This window comes from Hemitrygon akajei, chromosome 9 (genome assembly GCF_048418815.1).
Source record: "Hemitrygon akajei chromosome 9, sHemAka1.3, whole genome shotgun sequence".
Lineage (NCBI taxonomy): Eukaryota > Metazoa > Chordata > Chondrichthyes > Myliobatiformes > Dasyatidae > Hemitrygon > Hemitrygon akajei.
Genome location: NC_133132.1, coordinates 66,900,874 through 66,925,015, shown reverse-complemented (window position 1 = coordinate 66,925,015; position 24,142 = coordinate 66,900,874). Strand labels below are relative to the sequence as shown.

At 41.1% G+C, this 24,142-nt stretch overlaps 1 protein-coding gene across 1 annotated transcript in view; it reads left to right on the top strand.

Moving 5' to 3' along the window:
• Positions 1 to 24,142, top strand: part of LOC140732659 (dynein axonemal heavy chain 8-like) — a 704,719-nt gene that overhangs the window by 249,256 nt on the left and 431,321 nt on the right. The window contains exons 44-47 of the mRNA XM_073055352.1: positions 6,427 to 6,513; positions 11,086 to 11,193; positions 19,401 to 19,535; positions 23,121 to 23,282. Coding sequence (XP_072911453.1) covers positions 6,427 to 6,513; positions 11,086 to 11,193; positions 19,401 to 19,535; positions 23,121 to 23,282 — 492 coding nt within the window. The remainder of the gene's footprint in view (positions 1 to 6,426; positions 6,514 to 11,085; positions 11,194 to 19,400; positions 19,536 to 23,120; positions 23,283 to 24,142) is intronic.

The following is a 24,142-nucleotide window of genomic DNA, read 5'->3' as shown; positions in this document are numbered from 1 at the left end:
GCAGTTTCAGACACATGGGAGTGCACATCTCGGTCGGTCCCCGCACAGAGCCTACACAATCCAGGAAGTTCACCAAACTCACCACCTTACTTTCTGAGGAGATTGAAGAGAGCAGGACTATGCACATCAATATTCACAACCTTCCACTGAAGCGTAGTAGAGAGCATCCTAACATGCTATGTCACAGCATGGTACAATAAAGACACTACAGCAGCCAGGAATCCTTGACGGTGGGTAGGCAAACCTGCCCAATGCATCATCAGTACCAGCTTGCCCACCATCAAGAACACATATTCAAAAAAGTGTCAGAAAAAGGCCAGCAATATTATGAAAAAGTGTTTTTATTATTGTGCTCTTTATCTTATTATGTCTCATGCTGCATCAGATCCTATGTAACAATTATTTTGTTCTCCTTTACACTCTGGAAATGATCCAGAGTCAAGAATCAGCAATCTCGACTCTTGAACTAAAATGCTCCAATTCCAAACAAAATGCTAGTGAATCTCCTCTGCAGCTCCCCCCCCCCCCCGAGAACAGTCATATCCTTCCTGCTGTGTAGGAACCAGAAAAGCCCACGGGGGGGCTAACCAAGGTTTCATAACATTGTAAGGTAATGTCCTTGTTCTTATATTTTCTGCCATGGCTGATGAAGGCAAACATCCCATGAGCCTTCTTCACCAACCTGTGCTGCCACTTCCATAGATCTATGAACTTGTACTCCAAGATCTTCACAGTTGGAAGACACAAGCGGTATGGTGGAAGTTCCAGGTGTCAGGGGCATGAAGTTGTGAAGTTACCATAACCAGAGAGAAGGTTTTTGGAAACTGAAAGGTCTGAAGGTAGATAAGTCACCTGGACCAGATGGTGTACACCCCAGAGTTCTGAAAGAGGTGCCTGAAGAGATTGTGGAGGCATTGGTAATCTTTCAAGAATCACTAGATTCTGGAATGGTTCTGGAAGACTGGAAAATTGCAAATATCACTCCATTCTTCAAGAAGGGAGGGAGACTGAAGAAAGGAAACTATAGGCCAGTTAGTCTGACCTCAGTGGTTGGGAAGATGTGAAGTTGATTATGAAAAGATGAGGTCCCAGGGTACTTGGAGGCACATGACAAAATAGGCCATAGTCGGCATGGTTTCCTCAAGGAAAATCTTGCCTGACAAATCTGTTGGAATTCTTTGAAGAAGTAACAAGCAGGATAGACAAAGGAGAATTAGTATATGTTTTGTACTTGGACTTTCTGAAGGTGCTGCACATGAGGCATGTGGCATTACAGGAAAGGTTCTAGCATGGATAAAGCAGTGGCTGATTGGTAGGTGCCAAAGAGTGGGAGTAACCATATAACAATTACAGCACGGAAACAGGCCATCTTGGCCCTTCTAGTCCATGCCAAATGCTTACTCTCACCTAATCCCACTGACCTGCACTCAGCCCATAACCCTCCATTCCTTTCCTGTCCATATACCTATCCAATTTTGCTTTAAATGACAATATTGAACCTGCCTCTACCACTTCTACTGGACGCTCAGTCCACACAGCTACCACTCTCTGAGTAAAGAAATTCCCCCTTCTGTTACCCTTAAACTTTTGTTGACATGACTCAACTCATGTCCTCTTGTTTGAATCTCCCCTACTCTCAATGGAAAAAGCCTATCCACATCAACTCTATCTATTCCCCTCATAATTTTAAATACCTCTATCAAGTCCCCCCTCAACCTTTTACGCTTCAAAGAATAAAGACCTAACTTGTTCAATCTTTCTCTGTAACTTAGGTGCTGAAACCCAGGTAACATTCTAGTAAATCTCTCTCTATTTTGTTGACATCTTTCCTATAATTTGGTGACCAGAACTGTACACAATACTCCAAATTCGTCCTTACCAATGCCTTGTATAATTTTAACATTACATCCCATTTCCTATACTCAATGCTCTGATTTATAAAGGCCAGCATACCAAAAGCTTTCTTCACCACCCTATCCGCATGAGATTCCACCTTCAGGGAACTATGCACCATTATTCCTAGATCACTCTGTTCTACTGCATTCTTCAATGCCCTACCATTTACCATGTATGTCCTATTTGGATTATTCCTACTGAAGTGTAGCACCTCACACTTATCAGCATTAAACTCCAACTGCCATCATTCAGCCCACTCTTCTAACTGGCCTGAATCTCTCTGCAAACTTTGAAAACCTACTTCATTATCCACAACGTCACCTACCTTAGTATCATCTGCATACTTACTAATCCAATTTACCACCCCATCATCCAGATCATTAATGTATATGACAAACAACATTGGACCCAGTACAGATCCCTGAGGCACCCCACTAGTCACCAGCCTCCAACCTGACAAACAGTTATCCGCCACTACTCTCTGGCATCTCCCATCCAGCCACTGTTGAATCCATTTTACTACTTCAATATTAACACCTAACGAGTGAACCTTCTTAACTAACCTTCCGTGTGGAACCTTGTCGAAGGCCTTACTGAAGTCCATATAGACAACATCCACTGCTTTACCCTCATCAACTTTCCTCGTAACCTCTTCAAAAAATTCAATAAGATTTGTCAAACATGACCTTCCATGCACAAATCCATGTTGACTGTTCCTAATCAGACCCTGTCTATCCAGATAATGGCATTGTGATCATTGGACCCACAGTGCTCCCCAACACATACCTCCGTCACCTGACCTATTTCATTCCCTAACAGAAGATCCAACACTGCCCCTTCTCTAGTCAGTACCTCTATGTATTGCTGCAAAAAACTATCCTGCACACATTTTACAAACTCCAAACCATCCATCCCTTTTACAGTATGGGCTTCCCAGTCTATGGGTAGAAAATTAAAATCTCCCACAATCACAACCCTGTGCGTACTACAAATATCTGCTATCTCCTTGCAAATTTACTCCTCCAATTCTCGCTCCCCATTAGGTGGTCTATAATACACCCCTATAAGTGTTACTACACCTTTCCCATTCCTCAATTCCACCCAAATAGCCTCCCTAGACGAGCCCTCTAATCTATCCTGCCAGAGCACCGCTGTAATATTTTCTCTGACAAGCAACGTAACACCTCCCCCTCTTGTCCCTCCGATTCTATCACACCTGAAGTGACGAAATCCAGGAAAATTTAGTTGCCAATCACACCCCTCCTGCAACCATGTTTCACAAATAGCTGCAACAACATCATATTTCCAGGTATCAATCCATGCTCTAAGCTCATCCACCTTTCTTAAAATGCTCCTAGCTATAAAATAAATGCATCTAAGTAATTCTCCACCTCTTCTGTTTATCTCTAACAGTACAAAGAACTTTACTGTCTTCAATTTCTTCCTTCTCCCATACATCTGTTTCTACACTCTGGTTCCCCTCCCCCCTCATATCTAGTTTAAAACCACTGGAGCCTCTCTAGCAAACCTGCCTGCAAGAATATTTGCCCCCCTTCAGTTTAGATGTAAACCGTCCCACCTTCCCTGGAAAACTGCCCAATTATCTATAAATCTGAAGCCCTCCCTCCTGCACCATGTCTTCAGCCATGTGTTGATCTGCACTATCTTACTATTTCTAAACCCATCTGCACGTGGCACTGGTAGCAATCCTGAGATTGCTATCCTGGAGGTCCTGTCCTTTAACTTGGCACCTAGCTCCCTAAACTCAGCTTTCAGGACCTCCTCACTCTTCCTACCCACGTCATTGGTCCCTACATGGACCACGACATCTGGCTGCTCACCCTCCCTCTTGAGAATACTGAGAACTCGATCTGAGATATCGCGGACCCTGGCACCAGGCAGGCAACAGTCCATCCGGGATTCTCGATCTCTTCCACAGAACCTCCTATCTGTCCCCCTAACTATCGAAACCCCTATCACTACTGCTGTCCTCTTTTCCTTCCTTCCCTTCTGAGCTGAGGGTCCAATCTCGGTGCCAGAGACGCAACTTCTGCGACTTGTCCCTGGTAGGTCGTCCCCACCAACAGTATCCAAAACGATATACTTATTGTTGATGGGAATGGCTACAGGTGTGTTCTGCTCTTCCTGTCTATTCCCCTTCCCTCTCCTGACAGTTGCCCAACTAGGGGTGACTATCTCCCTGAAACTCCTGTCTATTTCTGCCTTTGCCTCCCGAATGATCCGAAGTTCATCCAGCTCTAGCTCCAGTTCCCTAACATGGTTTGTCAGGAGCTGCAGCTGGATGCATCTTTTGCAGGTGTAGTCATCAGGGACAGCTGTGCTCGCCCTGACTTCCCACATACTGCAAACAGAGCACTCAACTGCCCTAACTGTTGCCTCCATTACCTACACCTAATCTAATTAGATTAATTAAAGGAGCTTACCCGGCCTTACCTCACCTGGAGTGAAGCTCATTTTCAGCCTCTTCTCGCCATTTAAATTCTCCTGCTGCCTCACGGGCCGACTTTCACGCGTTTGCACAGTTGTGCCCCATTCAAACCTTGCCTCTGCCTGTTCTCGCCGAAGCCTGATTGAGCCAAAGCCGACCCACTCTGCCTCAGTCCACTCCGACGATGACCGCTGTATATGGTGGTCTTTCTTTTTAAACCTTTGGTGCGCTACATCACGCGCCCACGCAGTCTAGCCTCTTTGCTGCGATCAGTTAAAAAAACAAACAGCTCCTCTCCGAGCTTATTTTAACTCTTCCCTCTCCACCTCTTGCTGCGATTTAAAGGGAGTTTTTTCTGGTTGGCTGCCAGTGACTAGTGGTGTTCCACAGGGGTCTGTGTTGGGACCAAATCTTTTGATGTTATATGTCAATGATTTAGATAATGGAATTGGTGGCTTTGTTGCAAAGTTTGCAGACGTTATGAAGACAGGTGGAGGGGCAGATATTTCTGAGGAAATAGAGAGACTACAGAAGGACTTAGATTAGGAGAAAGGCAGGTATAATACAGTGTTGGGAAGTGTATGGTCATACACTTTGGTAGAACAAAGGAAAGGGTTGACTATTTTTTAAATGGAGAGAAAATGCAAAAGAACTGAGGTGCAAAGGGACTTGGGAGTCCTTATGCAGGATTCTTTAAATGTTAACTTGCAGGTTGAATCAGTGGAGAGGAAGGCAAATGCAATGTCAGCATTCATTTCAAGAGAACTAGAATATAGAAGCAAGGATGTAATGTTGAAACTTTATAAGGCACTGGTGAGGCAGGTTTAAGCCCCTCATCTTAGCAAGGAAGCGCTGAAACTGTGGAGGGTTCAAAGGTTTATGAAAATGATTCCAGGATTGAACAGCTTGTCATATGAAGAGCATTTGATGGCTCTGGGCCTGTAGTCACTATAATACAGAAGAATGAGGGGTGACCTTATTGAAACCTAACAAATGGTGAAAGGCCTTGATGAGCAGATGTGGAGAGAATGTTTCCCATGGTGGGAGAGTCAAAGACTGGAGGACACAGCTTCAGAATAGAGGGGTGTCCCATTAGAATGGAGATCAGGAGGAATTTATTTAGCCAGACGGTGGTGAATCTGTGGAATTCTTTGCCACAGGCAGCAGTGAAGGCCAAGTCTTTATGTATATTTAAGGCAGAGGCTGATAGATTCTTGATTGATTGGGGCATGAATGGATATAGGAAGAAGGCAGGTGATTGGGGGTGAGGAAAATTGGGTCAGCTATGATGAGGTGGCGAGGCAGACTCGATGGGCCAAATGTTTTTCTTATGTTTTTCTGGTCACTCTGTTCATAACACTACCTAAACCTCACCATTTACTGTGGATGCCCTACACTTATCTGACCTCTCAAAACATATCACTTTGCATTCAGGATTAAATTCCTTCTGCCATTACTCTAGCCTAAGAGTTCTCAACCTGGGGTCCATGGACCCTTGTTTAAAAATGGTCTTGGTCCATGGCATGAAATAGGTTGGGAATCCCTGCTCCCATATATTATGAGAATATCTGCTCCACCAACCCCTCGGGCATATTGTTCCAGATTGCAACTAACTAGGGAAAAATATTCTTCCTCAAATCCACTCTCACCTCATAATTAAAATGGTCCATCCCAGGCAAATTCCTTGGGAATCTCCTCTCCATTCCATTAGTATAATCATGTCCTTCTTTTGGTGTGATGATTTATTTTAAGGGGCAAGTGCTTAAGAAGATAAGTGAGGAAGAATAATCTGTTGGGGGGGGGTGGGGTGGGGTGTGTGTGTGTGTGTGTGTATTGGAGGGATGGTATGATGGGATGAAAGAAGGAAGGAAAGGACTTCTATCCTGTAAATTCAATGCAATCTGTATATTTTCAAAAAATAGAGTTTATGCTCTAGTTACTGTGTGCAATTCATTGTGAACCCCTTGCAATTTTCATGAGAATCATTTAAATTAGTAACAGCCCAATAGCATAGTGTTATACTTAGGACTGTTCATTTTCTGAACAAAGTTGCTGAATTGTCTTTGGTTCCTTCCTTGTAGAATCCTGGATATGCAGGACGTCAAGAGCTGCCGGAAAATCTAAAAATCCAGTTTCGGTCAGTGGCCATGATGGTCCCAGATAGACAGGTGAAAGCAATTCTAAGTCTAATGAATGTAACGTGGTGACTTGGAATGATTTACCTTGTTTCTCAGCTTATCTGGGATTTACTCTTTAGTGCTTCCAATTTCTCCTTTTTCTGGTCGGTTAAGTAATTTAGGACCTGTTTTGTTGGTGTAATTATATAATTTTTTAGGAACTCTGTTCATCCCTCGTATTGCACTTTTGGCTTTCTTTGTCACTGTCTTGTCTGGTATGGTGTATGAACAACTGAAATAGAAAAGCAGTGTTGAGTTCCTCATGCCTGTTCCATCATTCAATCCTGCACTAACCCTTTATCCCTTATCTCCTGTAATTTCTAAACCATCTCTTAACCTCTTGTTTAAAAACGTATTTGGTTACTAACTTCCCAGGCAGAGAAATTTAAAGATTCAACGTCCTCAGTGTAAAGAAATCTCTTCTCATATATTACGAATGGCTGATTCTTAACTTGTGTCTGCTCCTAGACGGAACAATCTAATTTCCAGTTAGGATGGTGTGTAACTTGGAGAGGAACTGGGGTTGGTAGTATTTCTATGCATCTACTTGATAGTTAAGGGTGAGTGTTTGGAAGGTGTTGTTGGATTAGTCTTTGTAAGTAACTGCAGTGCTCGGCACACATTGCAGATCCTGCATACAGATGATGAGCGAATGAAAAGATAAAGGGGGACCATCAATTCTACATCTTTTCTCATTCTCCCGCATTTGGTGGGTTTTAATGACATTTTCTTTTAACTCCAGACAACGTAGGCCTATTTTGCTTCCCTAGATTAGTTTCTTCAGCCTCTCAAATGTTTTCATGCTAGTGTTTTTGGAACATTATATTCAGTTTTTCAATTTTATTTTTTGTTTCCAATGTGTGATTTAATAACTTTTCCAGGTGTGATTTAATAACTTTTTGAAGGTTTTCATATGCATTCTTAAAGACACTTTGAATTCTTCCAGCTTTAAGCAAACTACTAGAAGAACTTAGAGGGCAGAACAACACCTGGGGATGGTGGGGTGGGGGGTGGTTTATGAAGGAGTTGTTATGGGGCGAAACATGACGGTCGATGATCTTGGTAGGGGAGGTGTGGAATTTCTGAGACTGGTGTATGGTAGGTGGAGGCAGGTTTAAAGAAAAGGCTGATGGAATAAACTAGGGAAAGGGAGGGTGAAGATACAGACAATGGCTGGAGGGTGACAAGTAGGGTGGTGGGAAGTGGTAAAGGTGGGTACAATTTCAACATTTAAAAGACATTTGACAGCTTCATGGATAGGAAAGGCTTAGATGGAATATGGGCTAAGTGCAAGCAAGTGGGACTAGCCCTAAAAGGCATTTTGGTCAGCATGGTTGAGATGGGCTGAAAGTATCTGTGCTTTGTAACTCCATGACCCTCTATAACAACATGTTCTTCAGATCTGTTTGAAATCTTTCTCCTCTCACCTTAAATTAAAGGGAATGGATCATGTGCAGGTAGATTGCATAAGTTTTGATCGGCACAGACACTGTGCTGAAGGACCTGTTCCTGTTCTGTTTTGTTCTGTGTTCTATATCTTTTATTTTTAGACTCCATTAACCTAGGAAAAAGACTGTGACAATCCATCTTATCTATGCTCCTAATGATTTTATAAATCTCTGTAAGGTCACCTCTTTGGCTGCCTTTGTTTCAGGGAAAACACTTGCAGCCTTTCCACTTTCTTTGTATCTCAAGCTATCTCGCCCTGCCACATCCTTATTTATCTTTTCTATGCATCCTCAAGTTTAATCACAACCTTCCTATGCTATGGCAATCAGAACTGCATGTACTACACTAGCTGGTCTTAGCAAAGTCTTCTAGAGGTGTAACATGACATCCCAATTTTGTAATCAGAACTGCAGTCTATGGAAGCAGTGTGCCATTGACCTTCACCACCTTGTATGCAACGCTTGGGTAACTCATGTGCTGTGGTCTACAATTTTACCCAGTGCCCTGCCATTTACTTTGCCAATGCACTCCAAGTATATCGCTTCACACTAGTCTGAGATAAACTTCATCTGCCATTCCTTTGCCCACTTTCTCAGTTTATCTAGATCTTCTTAGAACCTAGACAACCTTCTTCACTCTCCAACATACCACCAGTTTTGGTGTCATCTGCAATCTTACATCTTAATACTACCAGCAATGTTCAGATCCAAGTCATTAATATATGTATATGCTAAACAAGAGTTGACCCCAAACCAATCCTTACAGCAACTTTTAAATCTTTCCCTTCACACCACTGGTCACAGGTCTCCAGTATGAAAAACATGCCTTCACTCTCATCCTCTGATTCCTTCTATAACCAAACCAATTTTGTATTCAATTGGTTAGCCTCACCTGGATCTGATGAAATCTCACCTTCCCAACCAGTCCACTAGGACCTTGTCAAAAGCCATGCGGAGGTCTATGTAGACAACCTTTGTATCTATGGAATGCGCTGCCACTGACTGCAGTGGAGGCCAAGTCTGGGGTATACTTAAGGCAGAAGTTGATAGTTTCCTGGGCATCAAAGCACACGGCAAGAAGGCAGGTGTATGGGGTTCAGTGGGATCCAGGATCAGCCATGATGGAACAGCAGAGCAGACTTGATGGGCTAAATGGCCTAATTCTGCTCCTTTGGGTTATCTTTTGAAATTCATGAGGCATGCTGACTATCCCTAATCAGCCCTTGTCTTTCCTAATACAAGTAGATCCTGCCTCTCAGGATCCTCTCAAGTAAATTTCCACTGATATTTGGCTCACTGGTCTGTATTCCCAGCTTGTCCTTGCAGACCTTCTGAAATAAAGGCATACTGTTATCCAGTACTTTACTTATGACTGAGGAAAATACCAAATTATCTTCTAGGGGCCCAGCAATTTTTTTCCTTGCTTCCCATGACGTTCCTGAATACTTTTGGTCAAATTCCAGGCATTTATCCACCTTTGTATGCTTCAAGAATGCCAACATCTTGCTCAATATCCATATGTTTGAAAATTTTCTGTCAAATGGTAATTAATATTCGTACCACAAATGTGACAGGCAATGACCATCTCAACCGAAGACTGCTGAGGCACTTACTCCTTATATTCAATGATAAATTCTCCCAACATTAATACGCTGGGGTTACTATTAACCAAAAAGTCAAAAGACCAACAATATGTGCAATATAGGAAGGGATGTGCTGGCATTGGAGAGGATCTGGAGAAGGTTGTTGAGAATGATCCTGGGAATAAAAGGGTCTATTTATTAGGACTGTTTGATGGCTCTAGGCCAGTACTCACTGGAGTTTAGAAGAACGAGAAAGGATCTCATTGAAACCTATCGAATATTAAAAGGCCTAATTAGAGTGGACATGCAGAGGATATTTCCTATGGAGAGGGAGACTAGGGCCTCAGAACACAAGGATATCTCTTTAGAACAGAGATGAGCAGGAATTTCTTTAGCCAAAGGGTGGTGGATCTGTGGAATTCATTGCCAGAGATGGCTACGAAGGTCAAGTCATTGGGTATATTTAAAGTGGAGGTTGATGGGTTCTTGATTAGTAAGTGTGTGTGTCAAAATGGGGTTGAGGGAGATATGAAAGAATGGTGGTAGGCTCGATGGGCTGCGAGCCCTATTTCTGCTCCGATGTCTTGTGTCTTATTCTGCGACAAGTAAATCTGCCTGATAACCTAACAGTGACTTTCTACTATCTGACAAGTCATCAGCATAGCTGAGTGCAAGTCTAATGACTCTCAGGAAGCTTGACATCAGGTGATGATATTGTCAAATGAAGAAGCGCAGTTCCTGAGGATACCAATCCATAATCTTATTTGATTTTGGGCCAGAAAGGAAAATCAAGATGTCCTGGAGTCCAGGTATACTTTGTCTGAAGTAAATTAACTTAAAGGGAACTGGGAAGAGAAATGACAGGTAAGGACCACAGGAATTAGTGATTAAATGGGCAAACTCAGTTTAGGGTAGAAACGGTAAGAGAGAGGGACCACTGAAGGGAAGGCCCCTCTAAGATATAACCATATAACAATTACAGCATGGAAACAGGCCATCTCGGCCCTTTTAGTCCGTGCCGATGCTTACACTCACCTAGTCCCACTGGCCCACACTCAGCCCATAACCCTCCATTCCTTTCCTATCCATATACCTATCCAATTTTACTTTAAATGACAATACCGAACCTGCCTCTACCACTTCTACTGGAAGCTCATTCCACACAGTTACCACTCTCTGAGTAAAGAAATTCCCCCTCGTGTTACCCTTAAACTTTTGCCCCCTAACTCTCAAATCATGTCCTCTTGTTTGAATCTCCCCTACTCTCAATGGAAAAAGATGTGACTTGGTAGTAAAGATCACAACATCAATTTAGCCAGGGAAAGTTGGGCAGACTGGAAATTTTCAACCAGGGCTTGATCTCCCCATTCATGGTCCAAGAACCAGCGTTGTACTGATAAATCTGCTATAACTCTGTTTCTGTTGAGTGACAGAGGTGCTCATGATGTATAAATGAAAGTAAATAAAAACTTCCCTGCCTTCTATTTTAGGATAAAACATGAAGTATTTGTAAATTTAACTTTATGTTTCAGATCATTATAAGAGTCAAGCTTGCTAGTGTTGGATTTTTGGATAACATAATGCTAGCACAAAAATTCTTTGTGCTTTACAAACTCTGTGAAGAACAGCTGACAAAGCAGGTATGTGATAGATTTGCATTAAAGGTTAAGTGTGGATTCCTAACAGTGTTAAAGTTTAAATGTTATATTGAATAAATGCTAGTATTGCAGTCAAAATCCTAATCATTTTTCAGCCAAACTCATCTTCAGCCAGCTGGGTAATTGTCTCAGTTATTCTATCTCCCTTAGCACAGCCTGACCAGGATAGCCATGCGTTTTGCATCATTTCACATACCTTTGCCTGCATTCTCATTCCTTAACTGCCCTCATCACCCAGCTCATGTTCCATTTCTGCTCTAACTGTTCCCATTCATCACCCAACCAACTTGTCCCCATATCAATGCCGAGCCAAGTATCTACCTTTATAGGTCTTTCACCAGCTAACCTCGCTTTTCCTCTTTCCCTGTTCTGATAAATGATCTTCAATGTGAAATGTTAGTTCTGTTTCTCTTCCACAGGTCAAGTTTAAGTTCAAGGTTAATTGTCATTCAACCATACACACGTATAAAGCTAAATGAAACAGCATTCCTCTTGGGCCAAGGTGCAAAACACAGTACACACAGTCACACACTGCACACGGTATATGTAGTCACAATAGCACATTGTCACAGAATAATGTTACCATATACAGTCATAAAAGAGTATTAGCACTAAGTGGCATGGCCTGATGATTGATGCAAGAACAAGCGCGCAGCAGTTCCGCATCTCCCACAGCCGAACACAGTCTAGCTTGTCTTCCAGGGAGCTAACACCAGAGAGCAGCACCAACAGGTGAGCTGTCCTGTAGTGGCCTACCTCCAACCTGGCACAGATTCCAGCTCAAATCATTCTCACACCACCTCCAGTGTCTTTTTCCTGGGGGGCTATAAGAGGCGATGCCACGTCCTTGGGCATGAATTGTTTAGCAGAATCAGAATCAGGTTTAATATCACTGGCATAAGTCGTGAAATTTGTTATTTGTTAATTTACGGCAGCAGTACAATGAAATACAAGATAAATAAATAAATAGAGAGAGAAAACTGCATTCTGTTAAGTATATATATGCTTATAAATAATTAAGTTAAAATAAATAGTACAAAAAAAATCAAAAAGAAAAAGTAGTAAGGTAGTATTCATGGTTCAATGTCCATTTAGAAATCAGATGGCTGAGGGGAAGAAGCTGTTCCTGAATCTCTGAGTGTGTGAATTTCTTCAACAATGTCTATTTAGAACGTAGAACATAGAAATTTTCAGCAGATTACAGGCCCTTCAGCCCATGATATCTTGCCAACCATGTAACCTACTCTAGAAACTACCTAGAATTTCCCTAGCACATAGCCCTCTATTTTTCTAAGCTCCACGTACCTATCTAAGAGGCTCGTAAAAGACCCTATTGTATCTGCTTCCACCACCACTGCCGCCAGTGCATTCTATGCACCCACCACTCTCTGTATGGAAAAACTTACCCCTGTCATCCCCTCGATACCAACTATATCAAATTATTCAACAATTTGATGTAGTTGTGACAGAAAATGACATTCCCTGAAATAAAAAATGTCTATCAATGGTGATAGTTGCATTTCCTCTCAAAGCCTTTGGAAAATTTGAATGGGTGGGTCCTTGGTATACAAGTCCAAGGATCTCTGAAGATGGCAACTCAGGTGGAGAAAAAAACATATGGGATACTCGGCTTCATTAGTCAGGGCACAGAATGTGAGAGCAGGACAGTTATAGTACAATCTTATGAATGGTTGGTTAGTTCATAGCAGCATGCAGTCTGGTCACCAGATTATAGGATGGGCATCATTTTACTGGAAAGGATGCAGAGTAGATTTACTGGCATGTTCATAGTAGTCAGAATGTGTTTATAATTGTTGAAAGTCAATCAACCAAACCTCAGGGCATCACTGTAGGAGTTTCTCAGAGCAGTGTTTAAGTTAAAACACCTTCACCTGCTTCAACTTCCAGATAAGAAGTGAGGATGTTTGCTCATGATTGCACTGAATTCCATTCCATTTATCACATCTCAGCAAATAAAACAGTCCATAAGATCTAGGATGTACTAAAGTGCAGCAAAATTCATGTCACTAAAATGTTAGTTGTGACCATCCCTAAAAATAAAAAAGACATTGAATGGCATTACCATTAGAGTCCTAGAGGTGTAGAGAAACCATGCTTTGGCCCAGCTGGTCCATGCTGGACCCAGCTTTGGCCCAACTGAATGTGCTATTCAAGCTAATCTCATTTCCCAGTGAATGGCCCATAACCTACTAAACCTTTCTAATCCTCCAATGAAAATATTTAGAAATGTTGTTCCTTGTTCTTTCCTGATTGACTAGCAAAAGGAATCCACAAACAAAGGAGAGGTAATACATGTGTTGAAGGTTACAAGAAATTATTAGAGTTATATAAAGAAAAAATAGAAAAAGAAAAATGTTCAGTAAAGTAGGAAAGGAAACAAAGTAAATAGAGAGATGCCTCCATTGGATGTAGCTCCCTAGCTGTCCATGTAATACGCAAGGCAGCGGAGGTTTGAGATCAGAGTTTTCCTTCTCCTAGATGAGCTACCGACCACGGCTGATGAGCCCCATCTGCCCAAAGTTATTGGTTTTAAGGTGCCAGTAACCCACTATTGCCCCTCTTCTGTCAGTAGAAATTGTTCCGCTGGGCTTAGTAGGTAAGCACATGTGAAGTACAGGAGCTGGATTTGGTGGTCAGAGGCTATTTGATATGCACGCCATTGGCAGCATTTAATAGGTAGTGTGAGCTTGTCCCCACTACTCTTCCCCCCCCCCCCCACACCCAGACTACGACAACATTAAGAACCAAAATAATAGAAAAAGAAACATACTTATAGTCTATCTGTACAATGCCACATGGAATCTCTGGTCTTCTACTGTCTGCTCTGCTCTGTAGCTTTTTCTTTGCCTCTTAGTGCCAGTCCTGACCCAGACTAAAATGTTGCCCTTTTATACCCAACATAATTCTTATCCTGCCCTCAAGGCAGGAATAGTAGACCTGCAGAAAGATATTCTGCATCACTATCTAGTCTGATATGTACACATTCAAGTTATTACCACAGTTTTGTCTTACAAACACCACACCATTTCCACATATTTGAGGAGAAAATTTTCTCCTTACAAATGCATACTCTGTATCTGTCCAACTCTATTTTAAAAGTTGTTTTTGTTGTACCTGTCTAGACCATTTTCTCTGGCAGTTCATTCCATAGAGACACCACCTTTTGTGTAAAATATTGCCCCTCAAATTCCTTTTAAATCTTTCCCTTCTCCCATTAAACTTATGCCCTCTGGTATTTGATTCTCCAATCCTGGAAAAAAAGATCAAGTGTATACACCTTGTCAATGCCTCCCATAATTTTATACACTTCTAAAAGGTCACCTCTGCGTCTCCTGTGTTCTCAGCCATAAAGTCCTAAACTGTCGAACTTCTCCCCATAACTCTAACCCTCAAGTCAAGGCTCAAAGGTTCTTTTTATTATTGAAGTATTTCTACAGAATACACCTCTGAAATTTCTCTTCTCCAGATAGCCATGAAATACAGAAAACCATCGAAGTAGTTGAAACCCGCACAAAAAGAAAAAGAAACATATTCGCAAATATGAACTACAGTCCAATCCATAAATCTCAGAATTTCTATAACATCTCCCAGAGCATCAGGACCCAATGGCCCCTCCAAGGGCAGCGACTCAAACAGGTGGCCCCTCTGAGGAAAGTGACTCAAACTAGCGGCCCCTCTGAAAACCGCTCACTCTCCTCCACATTGCCTTGATGTTTCAATCTTCCTCGACCCTTTAATCTGAGAGAAGTGTAATTGATCATGGTCCCTCATTTCATCTCTGAACTTCTGGTGGTAGCTCATGCTCGTATTTCTTTCCTGGGGTTTTCTCAGGGACAGCAGAGCGCTAGCTCACTCATTCGAACTACAGACTGTATGTCACAGGCTCCAACACTTTCAAAAACAAAATTAAGATAAAACGAATAAGTAGAAGAACTGAAATGATTAATTATCTGAAAGATGTCGCCTGAGGAAGTTTGCTGGTGCTAACTTGACCAGCATCCTTTGTATCAGAATCAGAATCAGACTTTAATCGCCAAGTACCTATGCACATACAAGGAATTTACTTCCGGCAGATGTTGTCTCTCTGCTCATAACAATAATAATGATAAATATAAATGAAAATATAGATTATACATACAGGTAGTGCAATCCAAGTAATAGTTAGCCGACAGTTAACCGGCAGTTAACTGTTCAGCAAAGTGACCGCAGTAGGGAAAAAACTTCTCCAGTGCCTATTAGTCTTAGTCTGGAGGGATCTGAAGCGCCTACCAGACGGAAGCAGATCAAACAGTCCGTGCACAGGATGGGAGGAGTCCTTTATGATGTTCCCCGCCCTCTTCTTCAACCTGGAAGAGTACAGGTCCACAATAGAGGGCAGGGAGGCTCCAATGATGCTCTCGGCAGTCCTCACTGTGCGCTGTAGTCTAGTTCTATCCTGCTTGGTGGCGGCTCCAAACCACACAATGATGGAGGTGCACAGGACAGACTCAATGACTGCAGTGTAGAACTGCAGTGTATTCTTTACAGTTTAATAATATTTTTTGTATGGCATGGTGACCGGAACTGAACAGCATCTTGTACAACCGTACCATGACCTTCCAACCTTTATACTCAATGCCTAGAATTATGAAAGCCTGAGAGCTAAAAGACATCTTCATCAACCTGTCTACCTGGGACTCTCAATGAAACATGTTTTTGTGCTCCAAGATGCTTCTGTTCTACAAAACTCCTAAGGGTTTTACCATTCACAGCGAAAGTCCAATCTGGATTTGTCTTTGTAAAATGTAACACCTTGCACTTATCCAGATTAAACGCCTCAGCCCACTTACTCAGTTGATCTCAATCCCCCTGTAATTTTTGTAACCTTTCTCCTACCACCTATTTTAGTGTCATTTACAAACTTACTAACAATGCCTTGTATATTTTTACCCAGGTCATTGATATAGATGACAAAAAACCATTTGCCGACCACTAGTCACGGGTCTCCAGCCTGAGAGACAAACCCTCTGTTGTTAGCTATCAAATCAATTGTGTATACAATTAGCCAGCTCTCCCTGGATTCCATGTGGTCTATCATTACCATGTGGAACTTTATCAGGTCCATACTGAAGTCCATATTAACCACGTTATGCTGCCTTGCCCTCATCAACTTTCTTGGTCACATCATCAAAAAAAACTTAATTAAGTTTGTAAGTCATGATCTCCCATTCACAGAACTATTCTGACTATTCCTAATCGACCCATTTTTCCAGATGACCACAGAATCCTCTAGTCCCTGAGAATCCTCTAGTAGCTTACCTACCACAGATGTTAGACTTACAGGCCTGTTGTTCCGAGGCTTTTCTTTGCTGCCCTTCTTAATCCAAAGCACAGCATTAGCAACCCTGCTGTCTACCAGCATTCTCAGCCATTGCAAACAATGATGCAAATATCTCAACTAATGGTCCCGCAATTCCTTCCCAAGCCTGCCAGTGTTCTTGGATATACTCAATCAAGCCCTGGTGATTTATCTACCTTCATGCATTTTAAGATATCCATTATCTCCAGTGTTGTATTGCAAACTACCTCCCAGACCTTCCCATTCACTTTTCTGAGTTCTGGATTCATGTCTTTCTCAACAATGAAGTCAGAGGAGAAATACTTATTAAGGACTTTGCTTATCTCCTGGGGCTCCACTCAAAGATATCCCCTTTGGTCTTTGAGGAGCCCTATTCTCTCTCTAGTACTCTTTTCTTTCTTAACATACCTAAGATCTCTTTGAATTTTCCTTAATTTTCTCAGCCAAAGCTATTTCATGCCCCATTTTTTGCCCTCCTGATCTCCTTCTTGTGTATACTCCTGCATCCCTTGTATTCCTCTTGCCACGGTCTGTAAGGAGTTTGTACGTTCTTCTGATGACTTATGTCTTTCCTCAGGATGCTCTGGTTTCCTCCCACAATCCAAACATGTATTGGTTGGTAAGTTAATTGGTCATTGTAAATTGTCCTGTGATTAGGCTCGGGTTAAATTGGGGGTTTCTGGGTAGCGCTGCTTGAAAGGCCAGAAGTGCCTGTACCAAACTGTGTCCCAATAATTAAATAATAAATAAACCATCAATTTCCCGTAGGTCACCATAAACCAGGTATTCCATTTCCTGTAGGTTACCATAAACCAGGTATTCAATTATAAATACATTACTTAATGGAATTTAGAAATTGTAGAAACTTTGAATGTATTTGTCTTCAGAACAGAAGTGATTAAAAACAACTCCATAAATAGTAGAAAATCAGAGGCAAAAAGGAGGAAGAAATTTAAAATAGTTATCACAAGAAACAAAAGTGAAGCCATAATAAAATGATTAAAAGCTGACATGTTTCCTAGTTATTGGCCTGTTTTTGAAGGTCTTATAGAAACCCAACTTTAAAGATAGAGATGAATTAGTCATGAATGTCTGAGTTCAATAGATTCTGAAATTATTTCAGTACAATGGAAAATTATGATCACTGGATACTAAGAACATCGAGTACTGCAGGACTATCCCACCTGTAAGTCGCTCAGTAGTGATGGAACTGTGTACCATGGTTGTATTGTCACTTGGACTTTTTGCACACCATTGTGCTGAGACAGTGCACAATCTAGCAAATGGAGTGAATGATTGTCTTGACGTTTTCCTTGTGATTGCAAGTCCTTATTGTACCTTGGTAATGGAGACTTCTGTAAGTCCGGTTCATTAACAAGAGTAAATCTGCAGATGCTGGAAATCCAGAGCAGCACCCACAAAATGCTGGAGGAACTCAGCAGGTCAGGCAGCGTCTATGGAAAAGAGTACTGTCCTGCTGAAGGATTTTGGCCAGAAACATCGACTGTACTTTTCCTCCAGCATTTTGTGTGTGTGTGGTTTGGTTCACTGGTTCTTTGACGAGACCAGTGGTGGGGGAATTGTGTCATTTCAGTTTGGCAAGGATTAGGCCAAAGCTGCAGGGTTGCCTGTTGCAGTCGCCCAGGGAAGGAGAGCCAAGGTGCTGTGAGAGAGATCCGGGGCCTCTGTTGTGCCCACTGGAATCCGTACTGGATTGGGGGGTAGCCCCCTCCCATCAGTGCTGCCCTCCAGTGTTCATTCAGTGGAAGAACAAGCTAGACCAGGACAGTTTACAGGCAGGCCACGTAGGAACGTGAGCTATATTATTTTTTTTCTGACTGCATGTTTTTCTGAAATCATAACCATATGTGCAATTTGTGCTATGTGCAGTGTTCAGTTTGCTGTTGGTGTTGTACTTTGCACTTTGGCCCGGAGAAACACTGTTTCGTTATTGTTAATCAAACTTGAACTTGATTGAATCTCTATCAGGCTACTTGTAATAAATGTGTTAGTGTATCATATACTTACCTCCTCAGATAGGATCAATGACATTATCTCAAAGTAATTAAACAATCTACAGATGTTGCAGAAATACAGGCTGCATTCTGCTGTGTGTCAAGTAATACCTGGGTATTTGTGGCACACAGAAGCTAGGCGATGATGAACTTCAACAAGAGAGACTCCAGGAAACTTCCACATGACAATTGCCTGGCTATCACCAAATCCTCTACCATTGACATTCAGTGGTGCTATCCTCGACCAAAAGTTTTACTGAACCAGCCACACAACTACTGTGAATTTATGGATGGGTTTGTGATTCGGCATTATGTATTTCTCTCATTCCCACAAAAAATATCAAATGTCAAGAAGTGGAATAAAATATATTTTTTGATTAACATCCATCCACTACTTTAAGTACTGAATTTCTCCAATATTTATGCACTGTTACTGTTACTGCAATATATTGTGTGCTAGAATATATTGCAACAACTTACAAGAGCATTGAATAGGTACAAAAAATTGTCCTTACAAGTATCCAACTTCCCTATCTAAATGTATGCTGTCAGTTGCACAAAATCCCAGAACAATGAGGAAGTATCTTTACATGGATTTGCAGAGATCTGCATGAAGGACAATTAGAACATACAATTATGGATGGGCAATAAATGCCGGCCTTACAGTGAATCACATACTCTGATATAAATAGGAAAAACATTTCGAAAAAATTTGAAACCTTTTGCTAGTGATTTCTTTAAAGTTAAAATATAGAGTGAACATCTTTCTTCCAAAAGATTGTGCAATTAATAATACTATTATTAATTTCTGCCAGGTTCATTATGACTTTGGTTTGAGAAATATTCTTTCTGTACTGAGGACACTGGGAGCTCAGAAGCGAGCTCGGCCTGAAGACAGTGAGTCAACAATTGTCATGAGAGTTTTGAGAGACATGAACTTGTCTAAATTGGTAAGTAGTATTCAGAATGAGATTTGAGATTTAATTTATACTTTTATCCCAGCTTTGGTGTTGGAAAGAGGAAGTAATGTGGGGGAGGAGCAATTTGTTGTACATAAATGTGAGGGTTAAGAATTTAAGTACTGTTACGAAAACCCCGTAACCAGGTAACTTACCAGCAAAGATAGATGGATCAGCTGAGTCGGATGCTACTATTTTCAAACGTTTTATTCAATAAGGGCACAAACGTATGGTTAATACAAACATTCAAATCGTCAAAACTCAATCTAAAACACCGGTGTAACCATAATCAATCAGAAATAAGCTCTTTCGTTGTCTAGGGTATATAATACTGAGTCCAATTGGAAATATAAAGAGTCACTCTGAAGTCTGCAGGCTTTTCTCTTTTGGTTTCACGTGTTGGAGAGAGAGAGAGATAAAACGGAAAAACTTGCCGTTTACATCCGTGGAATCAGGGGAGCGATCTTCCCCGTTGTTAGTTAAAAGCGATCTTCCGTTGGTTCCAGCCACAAACCCCGCATTCGGAATTTAACGCACGTGGCTTATTTCAAAATGGCTTCCCGTTCCCACGGGAAGCGTTATCGTGCTTCTTGGTGTCTCCTTGGTGCGTCTGAGGGTCGTCCTCTTTCAGACCCTTCTTTATACTGCCTCACGGGATCTCAGGTGTCAATCAGGTTGCAGGTGATGCAATCTCTCTCTCAACCAGCCCACTTTGCCCGAGGGCTTTACAATGTCCCTGCGAGTTGGCACGTCTGCAGTTCCCAGGTGTCTCCTGAGAACAATGCCACAGTCGCCAGCTTTTGTCCCAGTGGAATGCGGTATCCAGCACGTTGCTGTCTTTCCATTTCCTGTGTCCATTCGGCCTGTCTCTCTCTCTCTCTCTTGCTCTCTCTCTCGGGTCATTGACCCCCCTTTCACTAGGGCTCTTGCAATTCTCACAAAGGAGGGGGCTGGTATCATAACAGTACATATACAAAAAAAGGTGCCAGTAAAGTGCCAGTAACATAATGAAGGATCCTACCCACCCAGCTCATGGGAATGTTTTTCCCACTCTCATCAGTAAGGAGGCTACGTAGCATTGACACCAGAATCAAAAAGTTACTTTCCCCAAGCAGTAAGGCTGATCTACACCTCCACCGAATAACCCACCCTTCCCCACCCCACCCACCACCACCACTGCTTTATGATTTCCTGTTTGAGTCACCTTATATATATATAGACACTCCTGTGCCTGGTGTCATGTTATGGACATACAATCAATCTATGTGCAGTATAGAAGCTATCTTGCATATTTATATTTATTGTCTTTTAAAAATTATTGTGTTCTTTATTTTGTGCTACATCGGATCCAGAATAACACTTATTTTGTCCTCCTTTACACTTGTGTACTGAAAATGACATTAAACAATTGTGAATCTTGAATAAATGTTATGAACTGATTTTGATTCAAGTGAATTTACTCTTCAGGGATTTTATTGCGGAGTGTGAGATGGCACATTCTATTTAATTAACTAATTCAGTAGTTTTAATTTGGGTCCTTATGCAATTAGTAAAGCTCTGAATTCCATAGTTTATATCTTCTCTTATGTAAGATAAATGATTAAGTATTCATGATAAACATTTAAATTTACTCTGATTAAGTATTTTGGATCTACTTTAAAAATAGTAAAGATAGTTATAATTTAATCAAAAGAGAAAGGTTTCAGCTGTTAACTCTATCCAGGGCTCTCATAGTTGTACATAACTTATATAAGATCTCCCTTCAGCCTCTGCTGCTCCAGAGAAAACAACTGAAGATTATCCAACTTCTTACGTACATGCTCTCTAAACCGGACAGTACCCTGGTAAACCTCTTCTGTGTCCTCTCCAAAGTTTCCACATCTTTCTATAATAGGTCAAGTAGAATTGAATGTAACACTCTAGAAGTGGCCTAAGCAGAGTTTTGTGATGCTGCAATCCAACTTCCTGACTTTCATTATGACTTTATTTCCCAATTGCTTGTATAAAAATCTATTTCTGTCATTTACAGTGGTACAGTAATCATATTTCTATAGGGAATTAACTAATAACTCTAAATGTAACAGAACGTATCAGAATGATTTCTAGCATATCTTAAAATATGTTAAATATATCTTAAAATAGTTGGATCTATTGCTGAATATTCACATGCCATTCTACTGTAATGTTGTTATATAGATTAATCCATTAATTTATCAGTTAATTATTTTCATGTTATTAATGAGAGTTAGCCTGGAACCTTAAATTTCTTAATCTCTGATGATTGTGAGGTGACCCAAGGAAGAAAAGAAATAAAGCTTTCAATAGAATAAGTTAAGTTCTTTAACATTTTATATATCATTATATTTAAATCTTTTACTTAATACACATTAAACTGAAGGAAGATTTTCCAGATCAGAAAAGAGCAGTTTATGCATTTTTGATTTATGTTCCTTTACAATCAGGTTTATTATCAGTAACTTAAATGTAATGAAATTTATTGCTTTGTTACAGTAGTACAGTGTAAAGAAATTACTAAAAATTTAAAATTAAATAACAATAAAAAAATTTGTGTTAATGGACCATTCAGAAATTTGATGGCAGTGGGGAAGAAGTTGTTCCCAAATTATTGAGTGTGTATCTTTAGGTTTCTATACCTTCCACTCAATGTTGGTAAGACCAAAGAACAAGAAGAGGGCATGTCCAGGTGGGTGGTTTCTTTGTGATGGATGCCACCTTATTGAGGCCCTCTTGAAGATGTATTTGATGGTAGGGAGGGTTATGTCTGTGATGGAGCTGGCTGTATCTAAAATGCAACATTTCCTGGTACAGTTAAATGCAGAAGTTTTGGCTTCTCTATTATCAAAATATTATTTTAAAATTGTTTTATGAAATATTTATTTATATATTTCATGTAATTGTGAGTAAGTTATTAGTAGTAGAAGTTATCGGTCACATCCAAAGACTAAATTACTGGAGGTGCTGGAGTTCTGAACCAAAATAGTAAATGCTGGTGATATTAAGCAGGTCAGGCAACATCTGTAGAGAGCTAATCAGAGTTAATGTTTCAGGTCAATTCATTTTGCCCTGTTTTTGTGAGAGGCATGTGCCTAAAACATGAACTCTGATTCTTTGTTGATGTGGTATATCCAGAATTCTCTTGAATGTCCACCTTGAAGAAGCTCTGCTCTCTTGGCAAGTTTTGTCCCTTTTGCTTTTTTTGCTTTCATTGGTTTCTGCTTCTCTTCTGTTTTCATGCCAACTACATGATATCTCTAGATTTGTTTATATATCATTCAGTAGTAAATGTACCTCTTATTTATTGAGATGATACATCTGATCTGATTAAACCGTCTATTTTCTCTTTTATAATTCTGATTTTTAACCTAAGTTCCGTTATATTAAGTAGTTAACTTTCCATTTCCGAAGTTAAGTTCAACATATTCCATATCTATGTAAGCAAAAGGAGGGATCAATGTAATTTGATCAAATTATTACCAATACCAACCTGGATCGTACAATTTCTAGGTTATTCAGCATGATAATGGATGTTAGAATTTGATTCTATTTAATTCACAGGTGGATGAAGATGAACCTCTCTTCCTGAGCTTGATCAGTGACCTGTTCCCGGGTATACAATTGGATAGTAGCACCTATGTGAAACTGCAGGCAGCTGTTTCTAATCAAGTGGAAATTGCAGGATTAGTTAATCACCCACCGTGGAATCTCAAACTTGTTCAGGTAAATACTTCTAGGAGAAATTGTTGATTTAATGTTAATTTTGCTGTCTGATTTAATTTAAAATATCTGAGTGAAAATGATACACGAGCATGTTGATGATGATGACATCCGTTAGTCTCGCGAGACCATGGACCTGTGCCTGGAAAGTCTTGCTTCACTCTGGAGTGTGCTTTTCAGGGCGCAGGCCTGGACAAGGTTGTACGGAAGACTGGCAGTTGCCGAAGCAGCAAATCTCCCCTCTCCACGCCACCGATGTTGTCCAAGGGAAGGGCAAGGGCCGATACAGCTTGGCACCAGTGTCGTCGCAGGAGTTGCCAGAATGAGGTTGAAGCCAAGGTCGGAGTGCCTGAGGGATTCCAGCTCCAGATTTCTCCTCAGGGTTTACTCCCGAAGCCTTTCCCATGAGTGGGTATGGTGCAAGGCAACGGAGGTTTGAAATCAGAGTTTTCCCTCTCTTAGATGGACTGCCTTCCCAGGCTGATGAGCTCCATCTACCCAAAGCACTGGTTTTAAGGTGCCAGGACCCGCCTTTGCCCCTTCTCCTGTCAGTAGAAACAGTTCCGCCCAGCTTCGAGGCTAAGCCACATGAGAAGGCCAGGAGTTGGACTTGGTTGTCAGAGGTTATTTGAGGTGCATGCTGTGAGGAGCACTTTTAGGTAGTGGGAGCTTGTCCCCACTGCCACTCCTCGGCTTGACAACCTTGGAGCCATGAGCATATAATAGACTTCAAAAATAATGAAATTTTATTTATTTACCTGTCATCAGTAAAATACAGTGACTTGAATTGGCTATCCTACAGAAGGAACATTAATCACCAAGTGTGAGTGGTACTGGAGGGAGGTTATTGCTAAATTCTTAAA